The sequence below is a fragment of the Lingula anatina genome, chromosome 3 (genome assembly GCF_051362555.1).
Source record: "Lingula anatina isolate TDL-2025a chromosome 3, LinAna3.0, whole genome shotgun sequence".
Taxonomy (NCBI): domain Eukaryota; kingdom Metazoa; phylum Brachiopoda; class Lingulata; order Lingulida; family Lingulidae; genus Lingula; species Lingula anatina.
Window position 1 is genome coordinate 24,569,352 of NC_141769.1, and position 21,293 is coordinate 24,590,644.

Genomic DNA, 21,293 nt, shown 5'->3' on the forward strand with positions numbered 1-21,293 from the left:
CTACTCCCGTCTACTGGCCTGCCATCTTACATAACAGCTTTCTCATCAGTCTGATCTTACTATATAATGGCAGGAGAGGCAGAAAAATAATTTCTTTTCCAAAATCCAGAGACCGCAATGGTTACACGTTTGATATATTTACACAAACAGTCAAGAATCATTCATACCTTTTATTTATTTATTTATTTATTTATTTTATAATAATTATTATTTTATTTATTTATTTATTTATTTTTTGTAATTAGCTTGATTTTCATACAAATGCTAGCTAAATTCTTTAGTTCTATAACTAAATTCGGAGGTAGCCTCTAGCTCGTCTCTCTCTTCTCTTCCCTAAACCTCATAAATAAGAACAAAAAAGAGACAAATCAGCTACTTTTCTATCCGTTAAAGTCAAACCGCCCTTGTCCCCCATTTATGCTAATTGTTCTTGTACCTTACCCAAAAGTAAGATTTGAAATATTTGGAAATCACAAGCAAAATAGAGGAAGAAAAAAATAGAGGAGCAAAAAAAAAACAAACAAATGTTTATATCCACAAAGGGCCTCAGTCAATGGTCGGGAAATTGTACCAAAGAATTGATCAGAAATGCCAAGACTTTGTAAATTCTATGGCAGCCATCGGTCCTAAAAAACAGGGCGCCTGGACAGACAGGGATGGAGAGAGAGTGACAGAGAGGGAGATTAACTCATTAGGCAAAGATATCGAGCTATCCCGGAACAGCCAGTGAGATGTACTCATGCTGAGCAGTTGTCGCCCTACCTCAGAGTGAGACATATAAATGTTGGTGACAGTTCAGTCCTCGCACAACGCCCGAGGTTCTAACGAGGAGAAGTTCAACACGCGGAATCGCGTCAAGGAGAAAATGGCGAGCTATTTTATAGATTCAAAAAGTGGTCTATTACGCACTGGCAAGTTGTCAGAAATCCTTTCGAAGGCCCAGGGTCTCGTCAAATCGGCAGCGCGCCCGTGCACCTGCCAGCCCGGCACCTGTGCTTGCACGGCGCCCTCAGCGTCTCGCAGCCAAAAATGCCTGAAAGTCCGAGTTGACACGGAGGAGAACGCCAAGGCTGGGGTCGGTGAGAAGAGAGGAAGATGGCCGAGGAACAAAGTTGGTGCTTGCTGTGCGATGCTGGTTCTGTGTTTGGTTATCGTTGGGTTATCGATGGCAATGGTGATGTACGCGTCACGGTCAGCTCTCTTCCCATTCAGGAGATCACTTAGCTACCTCATTGGGAACGGAATAAAAGGCAAGTAATTCTTTATTATCTCACCAGTAAAATGCGTCTGACCCTGGGTCCATATATTGTAATTATGTGGCCTGAAATCAGTTGGCCTATATTTTCTCATAATTTTTCTTCAAACCTACTCTGAAGTGGGTAATATTCTTCACTCTGTGAAAGAGACTAAGGCCAGTACCATAAAAACAACTTAGTCTTGAATCCCAGCAGCATTTGCAAAATACATAGGAAGGTAGCTCACCTGTTTCTTTTGCTTTCGATTTTTAAACCTAGACTTTGAGTAAAATGTGGTTGTCTGTGCGAAGATGGAGAAAGTTTTAATTGATGACAATAGCACATTTATTTTAATAACTACATATATTGCAGACCAATCGTTCATAAAACGCCCAAATACTGACATGATATAAGCCGGCGTTAGGTAATTAGGCTACCTGAGTTCAGCCGACTAAGCTTAACCCAAACACGTTGGTGAAATACAAACTCTTGTGACCTTGACTCATTGGTTTTAGTTGCCGACAGCTGCTCCGACGTGGGAGTAGGGATGTCCTGTGCCACACCCTGTGAGTCTGCAGCTTATTCTGTATGTCCCCTGAGTTATCAAGAACAAGGGCTCCCTCCTGCGGTCCTTTCTTGTCCTTGGGGATCGGTATGCTCCACCGCGAGAGAGGGCGTGGTCGGTTGTGTACCCAGGGACACGTGTGCTGTATCAGGTGAGGTGCAACTTACGAGCCTGGTGGTGGGTACTGTAGTGAATGCAGCTGTGAAATTAATGTTTACAGAAAGTTTTTTTGCTCCCTAATGATATAAAAAAGTTGGTCTGACTGTCTAAGAAATCGTAAAAGTAAAGTGTATATGACGTACATGTAGGCTTTAATTGACATTTTTGGCGTTTTATAATGTCTATTTTGTGTAAAACGAGGCCTTAACATTGTGTCTTTCTTTTAAAATGTCGTCACAAGCAGGTGACTTATATCTAAACTTACGTTTTGGATACAAGTTGCTTCATATAGACGATTTCCGTACATTTCTTTTTTCGTTCTATACCCCTAGCTGATGTCCTTGCACCAGATACTGTACGTAGCCCCGCCATTACCAATGGACAGTTGAACGAAGTAGCTCCGCCCCCAAAAGAAGCCATCCAAGACCAGCACCCGGAACTAGGTACTTAGTATTTACATATATATATTTATAATCAACTTTTAAAACAAGAAATTGGTCTAATTACTAAAATGACTTTTGTCCAGGAAATTATGAAGAAAATAATACATGTAATTTAAGTATTCGCGACATTTGAGTGTTATGCATACGTCATAATTTATTTCCTAGTCGACGGAAGAGCGTTGATCTTCATTAAGATAACTGAAATACCTTAATCTTATGCTAGTTTCTTCATACTGTTACAGAACGAGTCAAAGAAAGGAAACCTGTCAGCGTCGGTTTGGCAATATTTGATTTTCCAGTGAGGGGTTGGCAACGCAACCGGAAGCCAAAAATGCCCAGAAAGTCTACCAAACTGGCCGACACCGGGCATAAAAAGCCGACTGCTCCCGAACAGCCAGAAAAGCCGACTGCTCCCGAGGAGACGGAAAAGCCATTTGCTCCCGAACAGCCAAACAAACCGGGTTTACCCGAACAGCTAGAAAAGCCGATTGCTCCCGAACAGCCAAACAAACCGGGTTTACCCGAACAGCCAGAAAAGCCGATTGCTCCCGAACAGCCAAACAAGCCAGGGTTGCCCGGACAGCAGCCTCAGAATCCGTCCGATGGTCAGTCAGGAGGAGAAGTTAACAACATAAAAATTCCTGTCAAACCTGATAATAAATCGCCGGATAGATTTGGTTCCACAAAGGACATCTTGGGTTGATCTAAGACTTACTATCTTTTTATTTGTGCTGGAACAACATTCCTCGCTGAAGATTTATAAGTCTTATTCCTTTTTGTATGCATTTATTTCAGATCAAAAGACGTAAATACGAATCGTAATGCATGGGTCTTCGTGCTAGATTTATGCCTGTCTAGTACTGTTAATTTATTAATTTCACCAGGACACCTGACCTTTATATTCCTTTCTTTAATTTGTCTTTCTTTATTTGTAGACATTTGATGTGTTTCTTTCTTGACTATACATATTATGGATTACCTCACTGCTTCAATTGTTACATTTTGCACGTGAATTGAATCAATAATTATTACATCAGTTTTAACGTATTCTTGTTCGCCTTGTAGTTTCAAAGAGTTTTCAGTCCAAGAGGCTCGTTTTTCTGGCCTTTTGTACAGATATACCTTTGTAGAATGCCATTCAACGTAAACCTAATCTACTCGGTCTTGAGTTTTGAGCTTCCTGGATTTAAATAACACGCCTTAAGCCACACAATATTCCTTTTTTTTCATATCGAACTTCCGTTCCTGTTTTGTAAGTCGAATTAATAATGAACATTACCACATCTAAGGGATGTCATTGTCATGAATTATTTACAAATTTATATTTTAACAGGTCATGGGAACCACACTGCACAAGTGATTACACCGTCTCTCCCCGTCCGACCCCACTCAGAATGGTACCACACCCTGTGAAACCAACGTTTATTTTTCACCAAACAGTCTTTAAACTCCCCCTGAACTTAGTTTAACAAGCACCTCAGAATTCAAGTTAATTAAAATCAACAAGTGTCGAATTTAGGTAATGAAATTTGATAAAGGAACTCGAATAGTATGTAGTGCATTAATGATACAAAGGTGCTTATTAAGTATAAAAGCAATGGCATGGCTGCTTTTTCAAAACAAAATTGAATAAGCATAATGTACTTCTAGTTCCGATTCTATACTGTTTACAACTAAATATACACCACCCCATCTATTAAAATTCCTACACGAATTTCTCAAATGAAAACATCTTTTAGTATATTACGTAGAATAAAAATTTCAATTTACCGATCTTAGAAATTCTGTTTTGAATTCCATTTTTTTATAAAAGAATGTTTGTCTGTTTATTTTTATTTATTTTTTGCAAACCCATAATGGCCGTTTCCCCGCACATTTGAGCGATTGAAGCTGTTTGACTTTATGTTGCATATTCGAAATTATTTCGATGCCATTTGACCAGTATCTATTCATGTTTGAATAAAAACATACTTGCTTAACTTACGACATTGCCCATCCGTTACATTTCAATTCACCTTTAGCATGTGCAATCAAAGGTACATCAGTATTAGTAGTAGTGCATCATTGCTTTTGGTTTCAAATTGACCTGATTTTGGATGACGTAGACACTTACCTTTCCTCTGCCTGATGTTAACTCTTTCTAATGAGCATTAAAAGAAGAAAATTGCATTTCCTTACTTTACCAACATGTCCTTAAATTACCTGTACCAATATACATTTACGAGTACAAAAATTCTCATCTGTAAACAATCAAATGCGTCGCTCAAACAGAAAGTATGAATCGCTTAAGAATATCCCTAATTTCGTTTTATCTAGCTGAACGGATTATAATTTGATTTTCATGAAGATATTATTTGCATCAAGCTTTAAAAATATTACTAATAAAATGTGAACAAGTTGCTTTAAAACAAAATAGATGATTAAGATGTTGAGATAATTTTTCACAATGAATGCGAAATGGGTCATTTACTTGTTATTAAGGGGTGTCACGCAAATCCACGTTGCATAAAATTATGCATCTGATCGTTCTTGTCGTCGGACCGATGATAGTAAAGCAAGCAAAATATTTACGTTTATTAATCAAGAGATTAAAAAACTTCATGTTCGGTATCAACCTGATGTGGATAAATCCCCCAAACTCGTCCACATAATTTCTACATTTGACGTGAAAAACGATGATGATAAAAAGTATTACTAGACTCGAGGTACAGTGCAGATTTCTAATTGCTGTTTTATTCATGTGGCCATTTTAATTCCATGAATAAAAAAGATTTAGCTTAGCTTATAAGTCAGGCATAAAATGCGTTCCGTTACTGTCAATTCTGATATTCAGTCCGCTTGAAAGGTGAAATAAATCATTCTAAATAGTCATTTTCTCATCACTCACAGGTTGCGAACAAAGGTGAACTGGCCGTCAAATGAAATATAGGTGGCACCACCGTCCACAGACACTGCAACACTCACTGCCTTTGATTTTCCGGCACCCTTTCTATTTCTTCGTCGCAACCCCGACACATTACATGAAACGTGCTGCCCAGAAATGTAGGACCCAGGAACGACGACATTTCCAAACTTGCAGCGCACGCCCTTGCAGATACCTTGTTCGAAGTTCCGACCAAACACGTACACTTTGGTAGACCGCTTCATAGGACCTTCACGAGGAGCGATTCGGGAGATTGCTGGAGCATTGGTCGAGGCGTCGAAATCTACGGCACATGCCTCTTTCTTTATGTCGGCGATAAATCTTTGGTACGCTGGTTCCCATTTATCCTTTAGGGCAGCATCTATGTCTTCCTTCGGCATGGTGCTATACTTGAGTGAATTGATGGCAAGGTGCCTCAAATCCTGGAGGCGAAGCCCCCATCCCATGAACGCTTCGTACCAATCTACAGTGAAATGGTCATAGCCAAAAGTCGCAGGGTCATCCGCACCAAGGATCACGGGCGCGCCCATTCGAATAAAATTATTGGCAGGATGGTTTCGCAAGTCGGGGACGTAACCAAGCAACTGATTACTGGCAGGGCAAATTTCAATTGCAGTCTGGTGCTCTTTCAGTTTGTTTAAAAGATAAGGGTGCTTAAAGAAGCCCAGTCCGTGACCGACACGTTTGGCACCGAGTAGCACGGCTTCGTATGTGTTCTGGAGAGTTCCTACGGGGTCCTTCTTGTTCGTGGAGGACTCCAAATCGTCAGGCCAGTTGGTTTCGCCATTATGCAGGTAAAACGGGACAAGGCTTTTGCCCGTGGTATTATCATACATCTTCATAAAGTCATTCATGAAATAAAGGAGGGAGTTGCCTTTGTCCTCTTCCCCTACCATGTCGAAACCACCAATGTAGCTGGGGTACTTATGATACAAACGCACAGCCTTCTCCATGTCGCCATACATCTCGCTCACGGAGGCACCTCGGTAAGAGTTGACAATCTTCCGCATCCCAATAAACTCGGGATTCTTTTTGACGAACCCTTCGATGAATTTGATGTTTTCTTGAAGCTCGTATTCACCCCCAGTTTCATCTATGTACCTCTTGCCGCCTGTGGAGTTATATTTCGGGTCGGGGTCCAGGGTGTACAGTCGGCTGGAGATTGAAGACCGTGCCTCGAGATATTGTACGTTCTCTTCCAGCGCTGCCTTCAGGTAACTCTAGAAGGAAGGACACATGGCACCAATACATACAAGTTTTTTAAAAAATATTATTGGACTTACAATTAAGTCTAACTAAATACCCTTAGTTATTTTATAAGCTATACAATAACAGATTAAAAAAATTTATTTAAGGAAAAACACAACTGGGTGATTAACCTTCAAAGTATTAAGGGGTATACTGATATTGTTACGTAAAAGATCGACTGGTTTTAATCATGGGCGCTTTACTATGAAATACTTAGATACATATTTGCCCAGAATATCAAAATCATCGCAATTCTATTTACTTAGAAAATTAAACGAAATTTGAAATCATCCTACCTCTAGATATTTAAATTTAATGTTTACGTTGGCGATGACCTTTGACCCCAGTCTGCTAAACATGGGGTCCATCTCTTCCCATCTCCGTGCGCTGTTCGTGGGGTTAACTTTAGCAAACTCTGTCATTGATCCCATCATGGTCATATGCGGCAGAAGTTTTTCTTTGGTATATTTTGGATTGCTTTTCACTTTTTCCCAACCTTGAAAAAGATATAAGACATATTTATTTTAATGCAACATGGCAAATCTATGGATTGTCCGTTTTTCCTTTAACGATGATTTTTATTTTAATAATTAATTAGTTTAAAAAATTTGGTTAATTGATTTATTTGTTCGTTAAAAATACTGCTACAGTCCTATAGTCGAAACAGTCCTAATTGTATATAATACCGGAAATGACACATATAATTTTACGTCGATTCTGATATTTTTGTTACTTGATAGACAGAGAATTTCAACCCTCCCCCTCCACACTCCCCACCTATTTGCATACATGTACTCAATGTAGCATAAGGTGCTTTTGGTTCTTTTGGCTTTTGAGCTCGACTTTAAAACGAGAGATAAATGATTTTGGGGCCGAAAATTTTCTTGATTGTCATTTTTAGATATTCGTTATTGTTTAGAAAGAGGTAGAAAATCTTCATATACCTAGAGGCTGAGGTCATTCCATATACATATACTGAATAATACATGAATAATACACTAAAAGGACAACGTCGCAAGGAACTTTTGCCCAAGAAAATGTCTACATAACGTGACACTGTTTCTACATACCAAAGAAATTCCTTTGACCTACCTGCCGGTGGGTTAAGAAAGAAATCCAGACGCCATTTTTTAGATTTCGGTACATCCACAGCGACATGGAGGTGCTCAAAGTCTTCGGAGGCAAAGACGATGTCAAGCATTTTCTTTTTGCTGAGGATATGATCTTAAAAATAAAAAAAAGCATAGCTAAAGAAGATGAATTATCTTTCCAATCAAGGTGATCACAAGGAAGACGTAAATGTACCTTTGATAAAGGTCATAAATACGTTTAATTTCTTTCAAAACTCTTTGCTATTTCACCTTCTTCTGAATATTTTTCTTTTAAGAATATACAAGTGATTGTGTTATTAACTCACTTTCATGCAGATGCATGTTTCCACCTTTTGGGAATTTCTTCAAAGTCTTGAAAACTTTGGAGTTTACAATATCATCAAGGACTCCTTCCAATCCTACCGAGGGTAAGAATTTGTTCTCTGTAGCTATGAATTCTTGCCATTTGAGATATTCTAAGTAGTTGTCGACAATTTTTTCGTCCTGATGTGAAAAAGTTTTAAAAAAATAATAAGTAAGGCGATAACACTTCCCCACCACTCCATCATGTACCTATAGTGCCCCCCCCCCCCACACACACACTTTTCCTCCTTAGACCCACCCCCTCCCACCCAGGCCAAGCTTTAAAGCTAAATATGAAACACAGACTATACCTACAGTCTGCGACATCTATAACGACATAAGATATTCAAAGAGATGAACACAAAATCAGAAATCATTTTAAAATTGATTTTACGAACACTCTGAGGCTTCTTACAAAGAGGTTTTCAGTAGAATACAGTATTTGTTTCTCATTTTTGGTTTGAAAGGGAAAAAGAAAAAACATTTTTTTCTATACTGTATAGATTTCCCTCCGCCTGTAAGGCGGTTGCAGAAATGGTAAAGTTTCGCATATACTTGAATTTCGTGCTTTGCCTTTTTAGCTTGATCTTTGACGCCGTTATTAATTCAAGATGAGAAATATTTTCATAGTTTATTTTTTTCTTGTCAAATTCATCATGGACTTACTTCAGTCAGTTCCCTTAGGTGCCCAGCATATTCTTTCTCTTCCCTGATCAACTCATCTCTTCGGCGGGAAAACTCATACTCGCTCATGAAGGGCGTTTTTGCCCATACATCGGCGACCAAGATCACCAAAGACATACGAAGAGCAAACATTTTGGTATGTGCCTGAGTGAGGTGTAACTGGACGAAACTAGTATTATATATAACTGTATATAGTAGTAAACATTAATAAAATGGGCACTGTCAGATCAATGATTATAAAATCCACCGGAGATTAATAATTTAGGAACACCATTAAGAACAAAAAGCCTAGTGAACTGTGGGGCAATTAAAATTAGAAAAGATGAAGGAAATCGACATCGACCATTGTTTTCAGTAAAATTCAATAATATTTTCATGGAACTTCCTTTGATATATTACAGTATACATATATGATGTTTTGGCTAAAAAGCTGTTGTAATATTCTTGTGGCGATCAAGTAAAAGAATCATATTCAAAATAAAAACGCGACACCAGAACAATATTAATGATTTTTTTGCAATGTTTCTTCAGTAATCCAAAATGAAATATGTCTGCCTTCTTCTGTTAACTTGCAATATAGGATGTGTCTTTTAAGAAATTAAAATTTCTACCAAGATTAGAGTCTGAAAATATTCCCATCACCTCAGTCTATCCGCTTCGCCGTGGTGGAAGCCGTATTTATTTCTTATTGCCACGATAATTGGAACACAACATTGTTGTTTGCTTCAAACACACAGGGATTACTTGCTTCCCTAAAATGCTGGTCATGTTCGAAACTGGGCGAGATCCGATTATTATTATTATTATTATTATTATTATTATTATTATTATATATTTTTTATTATTATTTTTTCGACAATTTTGTCTTTGTAGACTCTGTATTATCCAAATGTTATCTCTGTTTAAGCTGAAACCTGGTGGTATTACTTGTGTTTCTTGTTGGTCAAGTTAATGTGGTTCCCATTAGTCCTTATATTTTTTCGATATTTTTTCTGTATAATGTGAGGTCTTATATTCCCAAATCTAGACGACTACGCCCATAGTAACTTTTGCACTTTTAAAAATCCCTATTAAAAAAGGAAATCATTTATGGCAAATCAAAATGTGACCTCGACTTTAAACCTAGATCTCCTGTACCTTTTATGGTGAAATGCCCTGTTTTTAAGTATTTTACTCCTTAATTTCTCTTGATCAAAAAGACTGACACACCTCCTATTCTTTGTCAGGATTCTTGTTTAAACTGATATAGGATGTCTGTACATACAGATGTTTTACAGATTAAGAGAACTTTGGAAACGAAGAAGCTCGGGCCACTTATGTCCCTATTTTTCATTAGAGTTTATCATGCTTAAAATAATTTATGTACGTGAATTTAATGTATGGTGGTGGGTGGAATCTGGAGAGAGAGGGGAGCGGGATTTTACAAATAAAAGCATGTAATTCATTCTCTCGTTCTGTGTTTTTCAAGGGAAAGCTCTAGAGAGAACAATCTGCCGCATATGTTGCCCTAACCTGGTTTCATGGGCATATTTGTACATATACATATATCATGCTGATCAAAACCGTTAACGTCAAATGTTTCCTGACAAAATAGATAAGCAATATCACATTCATGATTGGTCTCTTTTTCTAGGAGCTTCACTAATTAAAAAAGAAAAAAGTTTTTCATCTCCACACCATCGGTTTATGGTGTTAAAATCCCTGGATATGACAGTAAATGTGGAATAATGATAACATAAAAAAATCATAAAAACGAATTTCCGCATTACTTTCTTCCTGCTTTTATTTTGTAAATACCTATTATCCTGCGATAATGACTGAAAATGCTTGAAGCGTGCAGTGTGATAAATTCATTTCCCACAGCTGTAAGATTATTTAAATCAACATTCACTTATGTGCTATTTAATCCAAATCATCACCCTGTGAGGCTCGCCAAACATAGGAATTAATCACGTCATACGACCGCTAATAACTAGCAACAAAAGAGTTTTAAAAAGAGGAAATATAATCAATAGAAACTTATGTAGACTTATTGAAAAGAAATTTTTTAATGAATAAATCCACAGCATGCATGGCTGTATTGTCTAGCTTCTCAGTTGTTTAAATTGATGATTGATAAAGTGATGATATAAGTACTGAGCGTACAAGTTGCTGTTTCCTCTGTCACCCTAGTCTCAACTGATATTAAGTCAGCAGCAACTTCTGAACGATTCATGCTTCTCAATGATGGCCAACCAAAACATATGAGTTTCTGCGTCATTATCAGCCTCAATGCGGGATCCATGATTTTTAATTCTGAAAACTCGTGTCACTTACGCGTTTTACAAGAAATATTCCAAAGACTTCTTGTGTAAAGCAAATATTTACTTTGAAAAAAAAATTCCGCATTTTATTTTTCATGTGAAAACGTAAGTAATTTAAATGATTAATTTCTTTGTATTTCATAAGAGAATTTTATACAATAAACGTAGGCTTACTTGAACAATAATTCCCATCCATCCAATTGAATGTCGCCCTGACTTCTTCGGGAGTTGGTGAGGTAAATTAAAGTATTTTGCAATAGACCTTTATAATTCATAAACACATATATTATATAATGTAATGTATACATAAAAAAAATTTGTGGAATACATGATAATTCTGATCCTTCGTTCAGTAGTTATTGTGTCTTTTGACTTGTAGGGGCCTATTCAAAACCAGTATTCAAAAGGCAATATCAGATTACCTGGTAGTTTATCAGATTCGCATTCGCATTAAACAGCTTATAGGCCTTTCATGAGACTCTAATAAAGACGCTGCTCTGAAAGATGTCTGCAGTAAGCGAAAGCCATGGCACAGTATTGCATTCTTTTTTAATCAATAATCAACAATAATAAAGTATCCAAGATGCAACTGTGTCCATATATTCATGTCGCCAATCTCCATGTCAGCATTCCAAGAAGTATGTGGTCGAGCAGACGGTAGAGTCGCCGCGCATGCGTAGCAGTGGAATTCAGGAACAAAGCTTCCTTTCCTGAATACCTCATGATGTTCAAGGACTGGTCGTTGCAGCCGTCCCAATCACAACACAATCGACAGTCAAAAGCCTAAAGACGTAAATCAGTTTAAGAAATTTAGTATTGTAAGATGAATTGCGCAACAAATAACGCAGTGAAAATCAGGGTGGATACATTTATTCGTCTCGGTAGTCCGAAGGTTCATTGGTCCGAAGGTTCATTGGTCCGAAAAAAATCACATTTTCATCGTTTTTTTTTTAATCAAGGGTTCATTGGTCCGAAGGTTCTATAGTGAACATTCGGACCAATGAACCTTCGGACTATTGAACCTTCGGACTATTGCTACGGCCCCCATTTATCCCATCACCTTGCACTGCATTACCACGAACAAGCACAATTCTTCTCGAAGGAAGTAGGCCTAAATAAAATTTTTCATAAAATGAGACGAAGATAATTGCTTTGGTTATTAATGTTGCTGTGCAATAGTAGGTAGCCGGCATAACGTTCATCGCACTTAATCGAGCTTGACAAAATATTTCCGTCAGTAGCTTAGGCCTACATGCACTGGGGTAGGACCTACTCAAAATGTGATCACCGAGCTGATGGTAGGCCTATGTCAACTTATTGTTTTGAAATATATGAAAATTTCTTCAGTGGCTGGTATATCAGAGATAAAGATAAATAATACGAACCTTCCTTCCTGAGTACAGTTCGTTTGTTTCTTGGCATATCAACGCGTTAATAACGGTCCTCCCGTCCACGTCCTTTGGGCAGGAACGCAGGGTGCGACAAGTGCGTTTAAAGGCATATATAGTCCCTAGAAGATAAACAGAGTGACATTGTAACAGGACAAAGTGAGTCATCGGCTAAATTATTTATCACATTACTGTAATAATCACTTGAGAACTTAGCAGACATATTCAACGATGGAAACGAACAAAAGAAAAACAATTTACACTAAAACAACTTACCTGCTGTAATATCTTTAATATGTATCTCTAATATTCAATATCAAAAATGTTAAAAATCTCATCCTCTATCCCAAAGATCTCGTCCCTTCCTTGCAAACACACACGCACCCACACACGCGCGCGCGCGCGCACCAAACATAACCGTACGTTGAAATGTCATGTATGTAATATAATTCAAAATTACTATATCTGTGTTACACCACCACTTTCTCAAGTAAAAATATCTTTTTGTTTTACTACCATAACCACCTCTCAATATAACAAATTATAATGAACGAGCTTTACCATTATAGTAATCTCTGAATAGAAATGCCATACAGTAAGCTGGTCCGTCTTTTCTGCACTGGGAAAGAAGAGAGGTGTCTTGTGGCTCAGCCAGACAACTTTTACCGCCACTGCTGTAATCGCACATGTAACAACTGAGGGCAGAGGTACCCGACCAGAGGCTTAATAACGTGGCTACTGAAAAGAGAAACAATATTTAGTGAAATAATCATTTGATATTGGTGAAAAATGATTTATGCTAAACTACGAGTTAGCTGTTTCTTTTGTGAAAAGATGCAACGCCGGGAAATGTAGTCAACATGACTCGATTGCGATATACAGTGTGTTTGTTGTGTTATAGATAATGAACGACTAAATGCGGCTTTACGTTATCTGCAGATCGATTCTTTTCCTTATGGCTAGTTTAATAACCAGAAAACAGATACTCGAGTACACTTTATGTTGACAATATTTTCTTGGTCAGAATCAAGTGAAGTCAACGTTGGTACCTAATGGGACAAACTAGTCATTGCACCTCACCAAACAATCTGATCTGCATGCACAAATCCCTGGTTATTGGCAATTTTGAAGAAACTTGGACTGTAAATGGTATATTAGGCCTATATAAACCGAAATAACAGCAGAATTCATTGGCGACCGCATGTAACTGAAGTGGGTCCAACTGGTCCAAGTCAAAGGAGCAAATGAGCGATGAAACGGGTGATATTAGCTGGTAAATTGCTCAGCACGCGTATAGAATTCAGAATTCACAGGTGATACATTGCTGTTTATGGAGACCTTAGCTTAATCAGGTGACCCGCGGAGAAAGGCTGTACCCAAAAGGGTCGACTTTTCTTCAATGTAAACGCGTCTTCAGACCCCAAACTGCCGTACAGTACATGCACTGACTCACAACCATGATTTCATGTGCCAATGATCATTTTCATAACCAATGGCACTTGGCTCATTTCAGTATGTTATTCAAAGTTTCCCCTCTGAATATGGGGCACGGGTTGCTCTTTATGACCACATTTATACCCGCATCATGTGTGTCAGGCGTGACTCATTGACTGAGGACACCATGTGCCAACATTATCTAATTACAGCCTCAAGAAATTCGTAGCACTGTCAGACGGACATAATAAGTATAACAAACACATGTATATCGCGCCCGGTCACGTAGAATCATTAGGCACGCATCGAAATGTTTTATGGAAACACTAGTTTACTATCGGGTGCACATAGTTGTTGGACGTCCCATGAGATTTCTTATTTTCGATGCATTATGTGCTGAATATTAATCTCGCCATAATGTTCAAATACCACAAGCATTGCAGATACGTTAAGAGTAGCCATATATTTATAGCTTATAAAATGTTTTAATTTTCTCAGTCATTACTGTTCATTATGCTGTTCATTATGCAAAAAAAAAAAAAGAAAGAAAAGAAAGAAAAAAGAAAGAAAGAAGAGAAAAGATAAGAAAAAGAAAGAAAAAAAAAATAAAGAAAAAACATGTGGCCACAACCCATTATTACAGCATGGGTGCGTTTCACAGTAGAATCGATATGCATACTTAGTGATACAACTGCATACACTTGGACGAATTTTTATTTACCTGAGCAAATAGTCCTGTTAGGCAATTTATAAGCCAACGCCAAAGTCTACAGAGTTGGAATTCTGATCGATTAGATAAATAGGCCTACAGTACTGGAATAACTGTGTCCAAACGACAGCATTCACCTTTGGATCTGTGTGTCATCATTATTAATGATAAATGCCACTGTTCTATTCATTTATGTGAACCAGCCGTTTTGATATAATATTTGATGACATATGTCGAGGTTTTAATTCCATTCCTCGTATTTTTACGCCAACTTTTCTATTCAAATGCGTGAACCTGCCATATTGATATAACATTTGCTGGTATTTGTGAATGCTATTATGTAATTGTCACCTTCCGTGAAATGATGACACATTGGCATTGCTTTCGTTTTTTATGTGGAAAGAAATAGTATGTTGCCTTTTAGGTGGTTCAATGTAAGCCATTTATGGTCCTATACCTTTCACCAAGTTAAACGATGTTGGGTACCTTGAAAGTATCATTTGAAGAAAGCTTACATAAGTTTATTATCCTAAAGACAAGCAAACGTACAAATACAAATAAAGACTTGGTATTCTGGTTATTTCAACGTTTGTGCCATAAGCATTTTATCCTCAACCTTGAACGATACCTTCCTTAAATGGTACTTGCTTTGAAAGGTGCCTACTTTCACATAAAACATCAGAGTAGGTCAGAGTTTTACAAGATTAAAGACCTTGCAGTATTCGAGACATATCACGAACAACAGTAAAGATCAAAAGTCAGAACAGTTAAAACAAAAGTCCAATCTCTTAACTCTGAAGAATTACGAATTCTGGCACTAGTCCAAAGAGTCCAGAATATTGTTTCAATCGGTTAATAGCGTGTTTTCGTGGGTTAAAGAATATAATATAATATTTATCCGAAATTTTGAAATTGTTAATACACACACTGGACAAAAGAAGTGTCACCCCCTAAATCAGAGTAATGAAAGTAGGCAGATCTTGGGTACTTATATTCCCTGGTCTACTTATAATGTGACTAATGAGTATAAAAATGCTATACCATGGAATTGTATTGTTGGTCTTGTACATGTACAGCAAATGTTATTCCTGTCTTCCTCCAGTATGGCAAGATACAGGTAATTATCTAACGGTTATAGGTGCAAGTTATTAACCTGAAGAGGCGGAATATAAGCAATGTCAGAATATCGATACAATTGAATTGTTCAGTCAGAACCGTGCAGAGGGTCTGGTCTCGGTATAGAAACACTGGATCAAGAGACAAATTGCCTCTGATGGGTCGTCCAAGAAAAAATACTGGCCGTGAAGACCGACGACTGATTTTGATGTCCAGGTTGTCAAAGTTCGACACTGCTTGTCACTTGACAACACAGTGGAACAATTTCACACAAGAATGTGTCTGTGAAAATTGCTAGGCGTCGGTTACATGCTCAGAGAGTGTACAGCAGGGTAGCAAGACTGAAACCTCTTATATCGTTACAAAACAGGCAACGTAGAGTAAACTAGGGTCAACAGGATCTGGAACTGGACAGTTCATGACAATTGGTCCTATATATTTTTTCTGATGAGTGTCGCTTTGGTCTGACCTCTGATGACAGACGGGTACTATGCTGGCAAACTGCTGGTAAAGCATTTGAACCACATGCACTGAATTTTCGAACCCGGAGCAGCATATTCATCATGGTGTGGGGCTGCATCAGCATCCATGGCTTGGGCGAATTGATAGTGGTTAATTGAAACATGAATCACTAGCAAAATATAGATGTTTTGGAGTCAGGCTTGCTACCATCTATTACTAACATGTTTGGTGAAAGAAATTATCCATCTGTTCACCAGAATGACAATGCTCCTTGTCACAGGCCCAGAGCAGTTGATGATTGGTTTGACCAACAGGACATTCGCAGGGTGATGTGGCCTGCCCAGAGTCCGGATACAAACATAATAGAAAATGTGTGGAATGATATGTCAAAACTTTTTACAAATGCCCGTCTAACCAGCAGAGAAACTCTGTTATATTCAGTGTTTCATGCTTGGGCCAGCATAAGCCCTGAATGCATCAGACAATTAAATGAATCCTTGCTTCGTAGACTGGCACCTATTATTAGGTCACGTGGCTATGCCACTAAGTACTAATTTTGGACTTGAAACTACATATTTTGGTAGAATGTATATTTTGTTCTCATTTTGTGATTTTTTGTGAAATTTGATGTTAATAAAATGGTACCAGGAGCATATCATTCCACAGTCATTTATCTCCCCCATAGTATTGGCTCAGTAGGGGTGACACTTCTTTTGTCCAGTGTGTGTAGTACCACATGTAGTTTCAAATGTAAACGGCCAAAACTGACTATCAAAAACATCAACGATTCTCTTTAGGCGTAATATGATATAAGACTTGTTTAATGTCTCAGCAAACAGATAAATAAAAAATTAAATCTTTTTAAACATCGGGGCCCAACAAAATACAAAATGTGTAGCATATTGACGCTCAAACTGAGGATGACAGTCAGGACAAAAAAAGCAGCAACACTCCTCAACGTCGTCGTCATCATCATCCTGCGCCCTTAGACGGAATGGGAGCAGGAGCAGCAACACGTTAAGACCAGAGTTGTTTCTCTCTCAATATTGAAAGGAACTCACTTGTTTGCAAACCAGTATTATTACTGATGGTGCCATAGTAAGTTACATTTGCCTCTGTTAGCCTTTCCCTCAGGTGGTGTCCAAAATAGGAGTCTGAAGACTCAACACTTCTGGGCTCGGAATCTCGAAAGGTTCGCTATGTTGCGCACACGCTCTAGCATGGCTAGCGTGCGCTATCCCGTATCTCGAAAGCTTCGCAAATCCCGGCCGTGCGCTAATGTCCAAATCGCCATTAGTTTCGAGGCTATTATTTGCGGCGATACAAACTAGTCGCAAAGGCCTCTGCGTATGCAAAATTCGTCATTTTAATGTGTCTTTCATGTAATTAAACATGGTGGCAAGTTTGGGTTGCTAGTCATAATAGCATATAATAAAACATATAACAAAAACATGGAAGCTTTTAATTGATTGAATCACTGGTACCTCTGATAGAAAAACTTGCGGTAAATATTCACGTGAAGAATGCCAAAGTCATATTTTATTATGCAGAAAAATTTCAAAATTAAACATTTCATACATCATTTTATATTTTCTGGTGAATTTCATTCATCTGTGTAGTCTATTGATAATAATAATAAATTTAAAAGTGTCATTTTCCACACAAAATGAAAAAGCAGAAACAAAGCATTCGGCCGCACCGTGACCTTCCTCAATGTCTATTATTGTGAGACTGAACACTACTCACCATTGTGTCAGTAATTGTGTCAGTCCAAGCTTCGCTTATTGAATTGTTTTTTGACATTTTATTGGTGTCAAATACTTCAAATATCAGTATTTGTAATTATGATATTCCTATAAATAAAAACAACCTCTTGATTTGCGTCATGGTGAAAAAAATTGCATTTTGTGTAATTGTGTTATGACGTCTTCACTTTATGCGGCAATCGAATATTAGTAGAGTTTGAGGTTATAATTGCGTTGCGTCTGCTAAGGCTTCGAGATAGCAGGTGGGTGCAATCGCACTAGCAAATAGCGCACGCTAGCTATGCTATAGCGCGTGCGCAACATAGCGAACCTTTCGAGATTCCGAGCCCTGGACACGCTTAATTACAGAGCATTACCCCACAGCACGTTTGCTTCACACACTCTTATCAGCTCCTTTGAGGAAATCTAATCAATTAAATATAAATCCGTTTCGGTCAAGTGACTCGAGGGAGCCTGTGAAAATATTCCACTTGCTAAGAGCTTGTAGGGCCTATGCTTAATGCATGCAAACACAAAAACAGAAAATCAATTGATTTTAACACAAGTATACAAACTGGTCGATTCTTATTGCTTTACAAAAGTAACAGCGTAGATAATTATGCATCAATACGCGTACCTTATGTATAAAGTATCATTTTTGGAATGCGTTTGAGTGTGTTTCTTCATATTCGACAGTACGTGCGTAACTCAAAGCGCATAATGTCAATTTAAAAATAATTTACTGTTGTCGAAATTTTTGCTTCTTTGTAACCAAAGAAACAGCTTTGCATGACTTCAATGTCAATTCAACTTGAGGCGGATTTGTTCCAATTTCTTACACTGTCCCAACTTTGCCGTTTGCTTTTGCCTTCATCAGGTTCATCTAAAACGTTCCGCTATCAAATCCCCGTTTGCTGTATGAGGTAAAGCATCTCGACATAAAAATCAAAATACTCTAACACGAGGTTCTGCTCAGTTAGCTATGCCAGTATGTATACTTCAGATCCAGGCCTTTTTATTGTTTACTGCTTTTATTTATACTACTATATCTTTCAATCCAGGAAACCAAATTACTCATCGGTTAATGTATTTGTTCTTTTTACTGGTGCATAAAATATAGGCTGGTGTTTTATGTATTTCACGTTTATTTACATAACGTATAAGGGCGAGAGATGATAATTGAATTATTGGCGGGACGACCAAAATTCAAAGATTGGTTTGGAAACCTGGTTTGGATGCTGTTTTTTTTTAATTAACAACGTAAATTGTACTATGGGTTTCAGATAAAAAGTAAAGAAAGCACGCCCAGCATCCGTATCATCAAGAGTTTTAGTAACAACTTACTTTTTTGTCTTTAAACGAAGTAAACTATTCCGCTACTGTTTTTAATTTAAAAAGTAAATAACATACGCAAAAATCTCAGTGATTGCTACACTCCTTAAATTAATATCTAGTATTCAAATATATCAGCAATATTTAACAAATAAGTATATTATGAACTCTTTATGGTTCAGTGTAAACAATATCTTTGGACAATTAAAAATTGAAATTAAAATATATAGATATTGACAAATATGACGATGTAATGTGCCGCCTTCGGTGATATTACTGTCTTTCCAATTCTATTTTGATATGAGAAATAAATTGAAATATTAAAAGCACATGTACAAGGTTCATTAAAAATGTGGTAGCTTTTCATATTCAAAACTCTTATGCCCAAACTATCGACTCACCTGCAACTAAATTTCCAACCAAAAAATCCATTATCTCGTCTACCGGTGCCTATCTTTTCTTCTTCTCATCTCCACACATCGAGTTGGAAAATCGCCCCACCATCTCTATTAGCAGATGCACTTATCTCTGGTTAAACCTACTTGAACTAACCGTTATATTTCTAGCCCCAACAGCTCGCGGCGTTCAATAAAATCTAATAGATTTTTCATGTTGATACACGGATTTTTCAGGGCGAGCGGCGACTGGCATAAGGAATCGGTAACAGCGGTAAGCTCCCATGCTTAGGGCTTCTGATCTAATACAAATGTTAAGAACTCAAGCGATCAGATTTAGGGTCAGTGCAACCGCTGTGCTTTCCACCATGTGGATGTATTATCGACGGAGCAAGTGCAATAGAAAGTAATTTGCAGACTCGGATGACGAGTGTTTTCTCTAGTTATCGACTGCCAAACATCCTCAAAGTCGGACTAAGCCGTCAAAACCATGGGCTGCATCTTTTTTTCATTATATATATATATATTTTTTTTTTTTGAAAATAACCTTGCGATTCTTAATTCTTGCGATTCTTAATTCTTTTTTTGGTTACCAAAAGCTTAAACATATTTTAGATTATCCCCCAAGAAAGATTTCCAAATCTTTGCGAACAGTCTGTTACATTGTTAATTTTCTGAGTGTTTTATCTACGTGTAGGCCAGGGCACAAAATTTTATCTGGCAGTTGTCCAGCAAACTCGTGAGGAATTTCTATTATTCTTCTTTTCTCTTTTGTGTGATGACAACACATTGGTTACTAATGAGAAGCTTCTTGGTTTTGCCTTGAAGATCGATGTACGTCTACCTGTTACCTGAATATTATTCTGTTTCTCTACTCATTTCCATGATAACTATTATCTAGAAAAAACACGTTTTCCTTGCTTTTGCATGCCCCATACTATTTTCTTTGAAAATAACACAAAAGGTTACAAGATCGTTAGCTCTCCTAAGAAAATGGGTTAACTTTCGTTCGATCGTATCTCTGTCATTCCCTTTTCCTTTTTTTCTTTGTGCATGTCTGTTCTTGGCGTTAGATATACCCAGGCTATTATAAGGGGTTCGTTTTTTGTAGCTGGTAAATCCGTTACAGTTATTAACTTTAGGACCCGATTAATAACCTTACCTCGAGAGGTTAGTCACAGCTTCGGGTTTAATCAATATAAAGAGACAACAGACATAGCTATTCTCACAAACATACAAAAAGAGCTGCAAGCATGTATTGTGGGTACGCTCACGCTGCAATTAATGGATTCGCTTGCTCATTGCGATATTTCAAATACTTCTAGGCCCCAGGATTGTCTACATTATCTTGCTTCTGATTATTCGTCTTATAAACCAGATTATGAACGATAAAAATGCACTTGAAACGGAGGGAAGTGGGGCTTAACAAAGGCGGACTGAAGCCGTCTTCTGGGTCTCCCGGAAGAGGGTCAGAAATTTTCCACTTTACATTGACAGGCATCTACTTTTTTCTGAGAGATAAATACTCATAAAAAAAAAGACGTGTAGTCGAGTTTACCGTGTGTCAAACCACTGAGGATAACCTTCAGCCTAAGGTAGGCCTTCCATACGATCCCGTATCATACGAAGAACTGATGAGTTAATTAATGGGCCCAACAAAACTGATGAAGGAACGAACTCTGATTTTCAGTGTGGAAT

The 21,293-nt window shown here is 37.8% G+C and overlaps 3 protein-coding genes across 7 annotated transcripts; 1 reads left to right on the forward strand and 2 right to left on the reverse strand.

The window, feature by feature from the left end:
• The first annotated feature begins 766 nt into the window (after positions 1-766).
• Positions 767-3,445, forward strand: LOC106173464 (uncharacterized). 3 transcript variants are annotated; one of them, XM_087009651.1, is made up of 5 exons: positions 767-1,250; positions 1,751-1,951; positions 2,292-2,402; positions 2,645-2,917; positions 2,972-3,445. In XM_087009651.1, the coding sequence occupies exons 1-5, from the start codon at positions 782-784 to the stop codon at positions 3,103-3,105; spliced, it is 1,188 nt and encodes a 395-aa protein (XP_086865777.1). In that variant the 5' UTR covers positions 767-781; the 3' UTR covers positions 3,106-3,445. The 3 variants fall into 3 exon arrangements, with proteins under 3 accessions (XP_086865777.1, XP_013410054.2, XP_086865778.1); XM_013554600.2 differs by having other exon boundaries at positions 2,645-3,445; XM_087009652.1 differs by having other exon boundaries at positions 2,702-3,445.
• A 1,663-nt stretch (positions 3,446-5,108) lies between these two features.
• On the reverse strand, positions 5,109-8,869 carry LOC106173504 (adenosine deaminase). Its single transcript, XM_013554644.2, has 5 exons — positions 8,694-8,869; positions 7,991-8,168; positions 7,666-7,797; positions 6,870-7,069; positions 5,109-6,545 (listed from the first exon to the last, which is right to left on the reverse strand). Exons 1-5 carry the CDS (start codon positions 8,841-8,843, stop codon positions 5,286-5,288), a joined length of 1,920 nt encoding a protein of 639 aa, XP_013410098.2. The 5' UTR covers positions 8,844-8,869; the 3' UTR covers positions 5,109-5,285.
• Positions 8,870-10,476: 1,607 nt separating this feature from the next.
• Positions 10,477-20,057, reverse strand: LOC106173505 (uncharacterized). 3 transcript variants are annotated; one of them, XM_013554647.2, is made up of 4 exons: positions 19,602-20,057; positions 12,964-13,137; positions 12,400-12,524; positions 10,477-11,797 (listed from the first exon to the last, which is right to left on the reverse strand). In XM_013554647.2, exons 1-4 carry the CDS (start codon positions 19,630-19,632, stop codon positions 11,618-11,620), a joined length of 510 nt encoding a protein of 169 aa, XP_013410101.1. In that variant the 5' UTR covers positions 19,633-20,057; the 3' UTR covers positions 10,477-11,617. The 3 variants fall into 3 exon arrangements, with proteins under 3 accessions (XP_013410101.1, XP_013410099.1, XP_086866126.1); XM_013554645.2 differs by having other exon boundaries at positions 12,964-13,140; positions 19,602-20,048; XM_087010000.1 differs by lacking the exon at positions 19,602-20,057 and adding an exon at positions 13,852-13,912 and having other exon boundaries at positions 12,964-13,140.
• Between the last annotated feature and the right edge of the window lie 1,236 nt (positions 20,058-21,293).

Coding starts and splice junctions, on each gene's coding strand:
- LOC106173504 (XM_013554644.2), bottom strand. CDS start 8,843: ATGTTTGCTCTTCGTATGTCTTTGGTGATCTTGGTCGCCGATGTATGG. Junction 7,070..7,665: donor CTTTCTTAACCCACCGGCAG/GTAGGTCAAAGG, acceptor ATCTTTTTCAAG/GTTGGGAAAAAGTGAAAAGC. Junction 6,546..6,869: donor TTAAATTTAAATATCTAGAG/GTAGGATGATTT, acceptor CCTTCCTTCTAG/AGTTACCTGAAGGCAGCGCT.
- LOC106173505 (XM_013554645.2), bottom strand. CDS start 19,632: ATGGATTTTTTGGTTGGAAATTTAGTTGCAG. Junction 13,141..19,601: donor GGTTGGAAATTTAGTTGCAG/GTGAGTCGATAG, acceptor TTCTCTTTTCAG/TAGCCACGTTATTAAGCCTC. Junction 11,798..12,399: donor AACTGTACTCAGGAAGGAAG/GTTCGTATTATT, acceptor TTACGTCTTTAG/GCTTTTGACTGTCGATTGTG.
- LOC106173464 (XM_013554600.2), top strand. CDS start 782: ATGTTGGTGACAGTTCAGTCCTCGCACAACGCCCGAGGTTCTAACGAG. Junction 1,251..1,750: donor CATTGGGAACGGAATAAAAG/GCAAGTAATTCT, acceptor CATTGGTTTTAG/TTGCCGACAGCTGCTCCGAC. Junction 1,952..2,291: donor GGACACGTGTGCTGTATCAG/GTGAGGTGCAAC, acceptor CTATACCCCTAG/CTGATGTCCTTGCACCAGAT.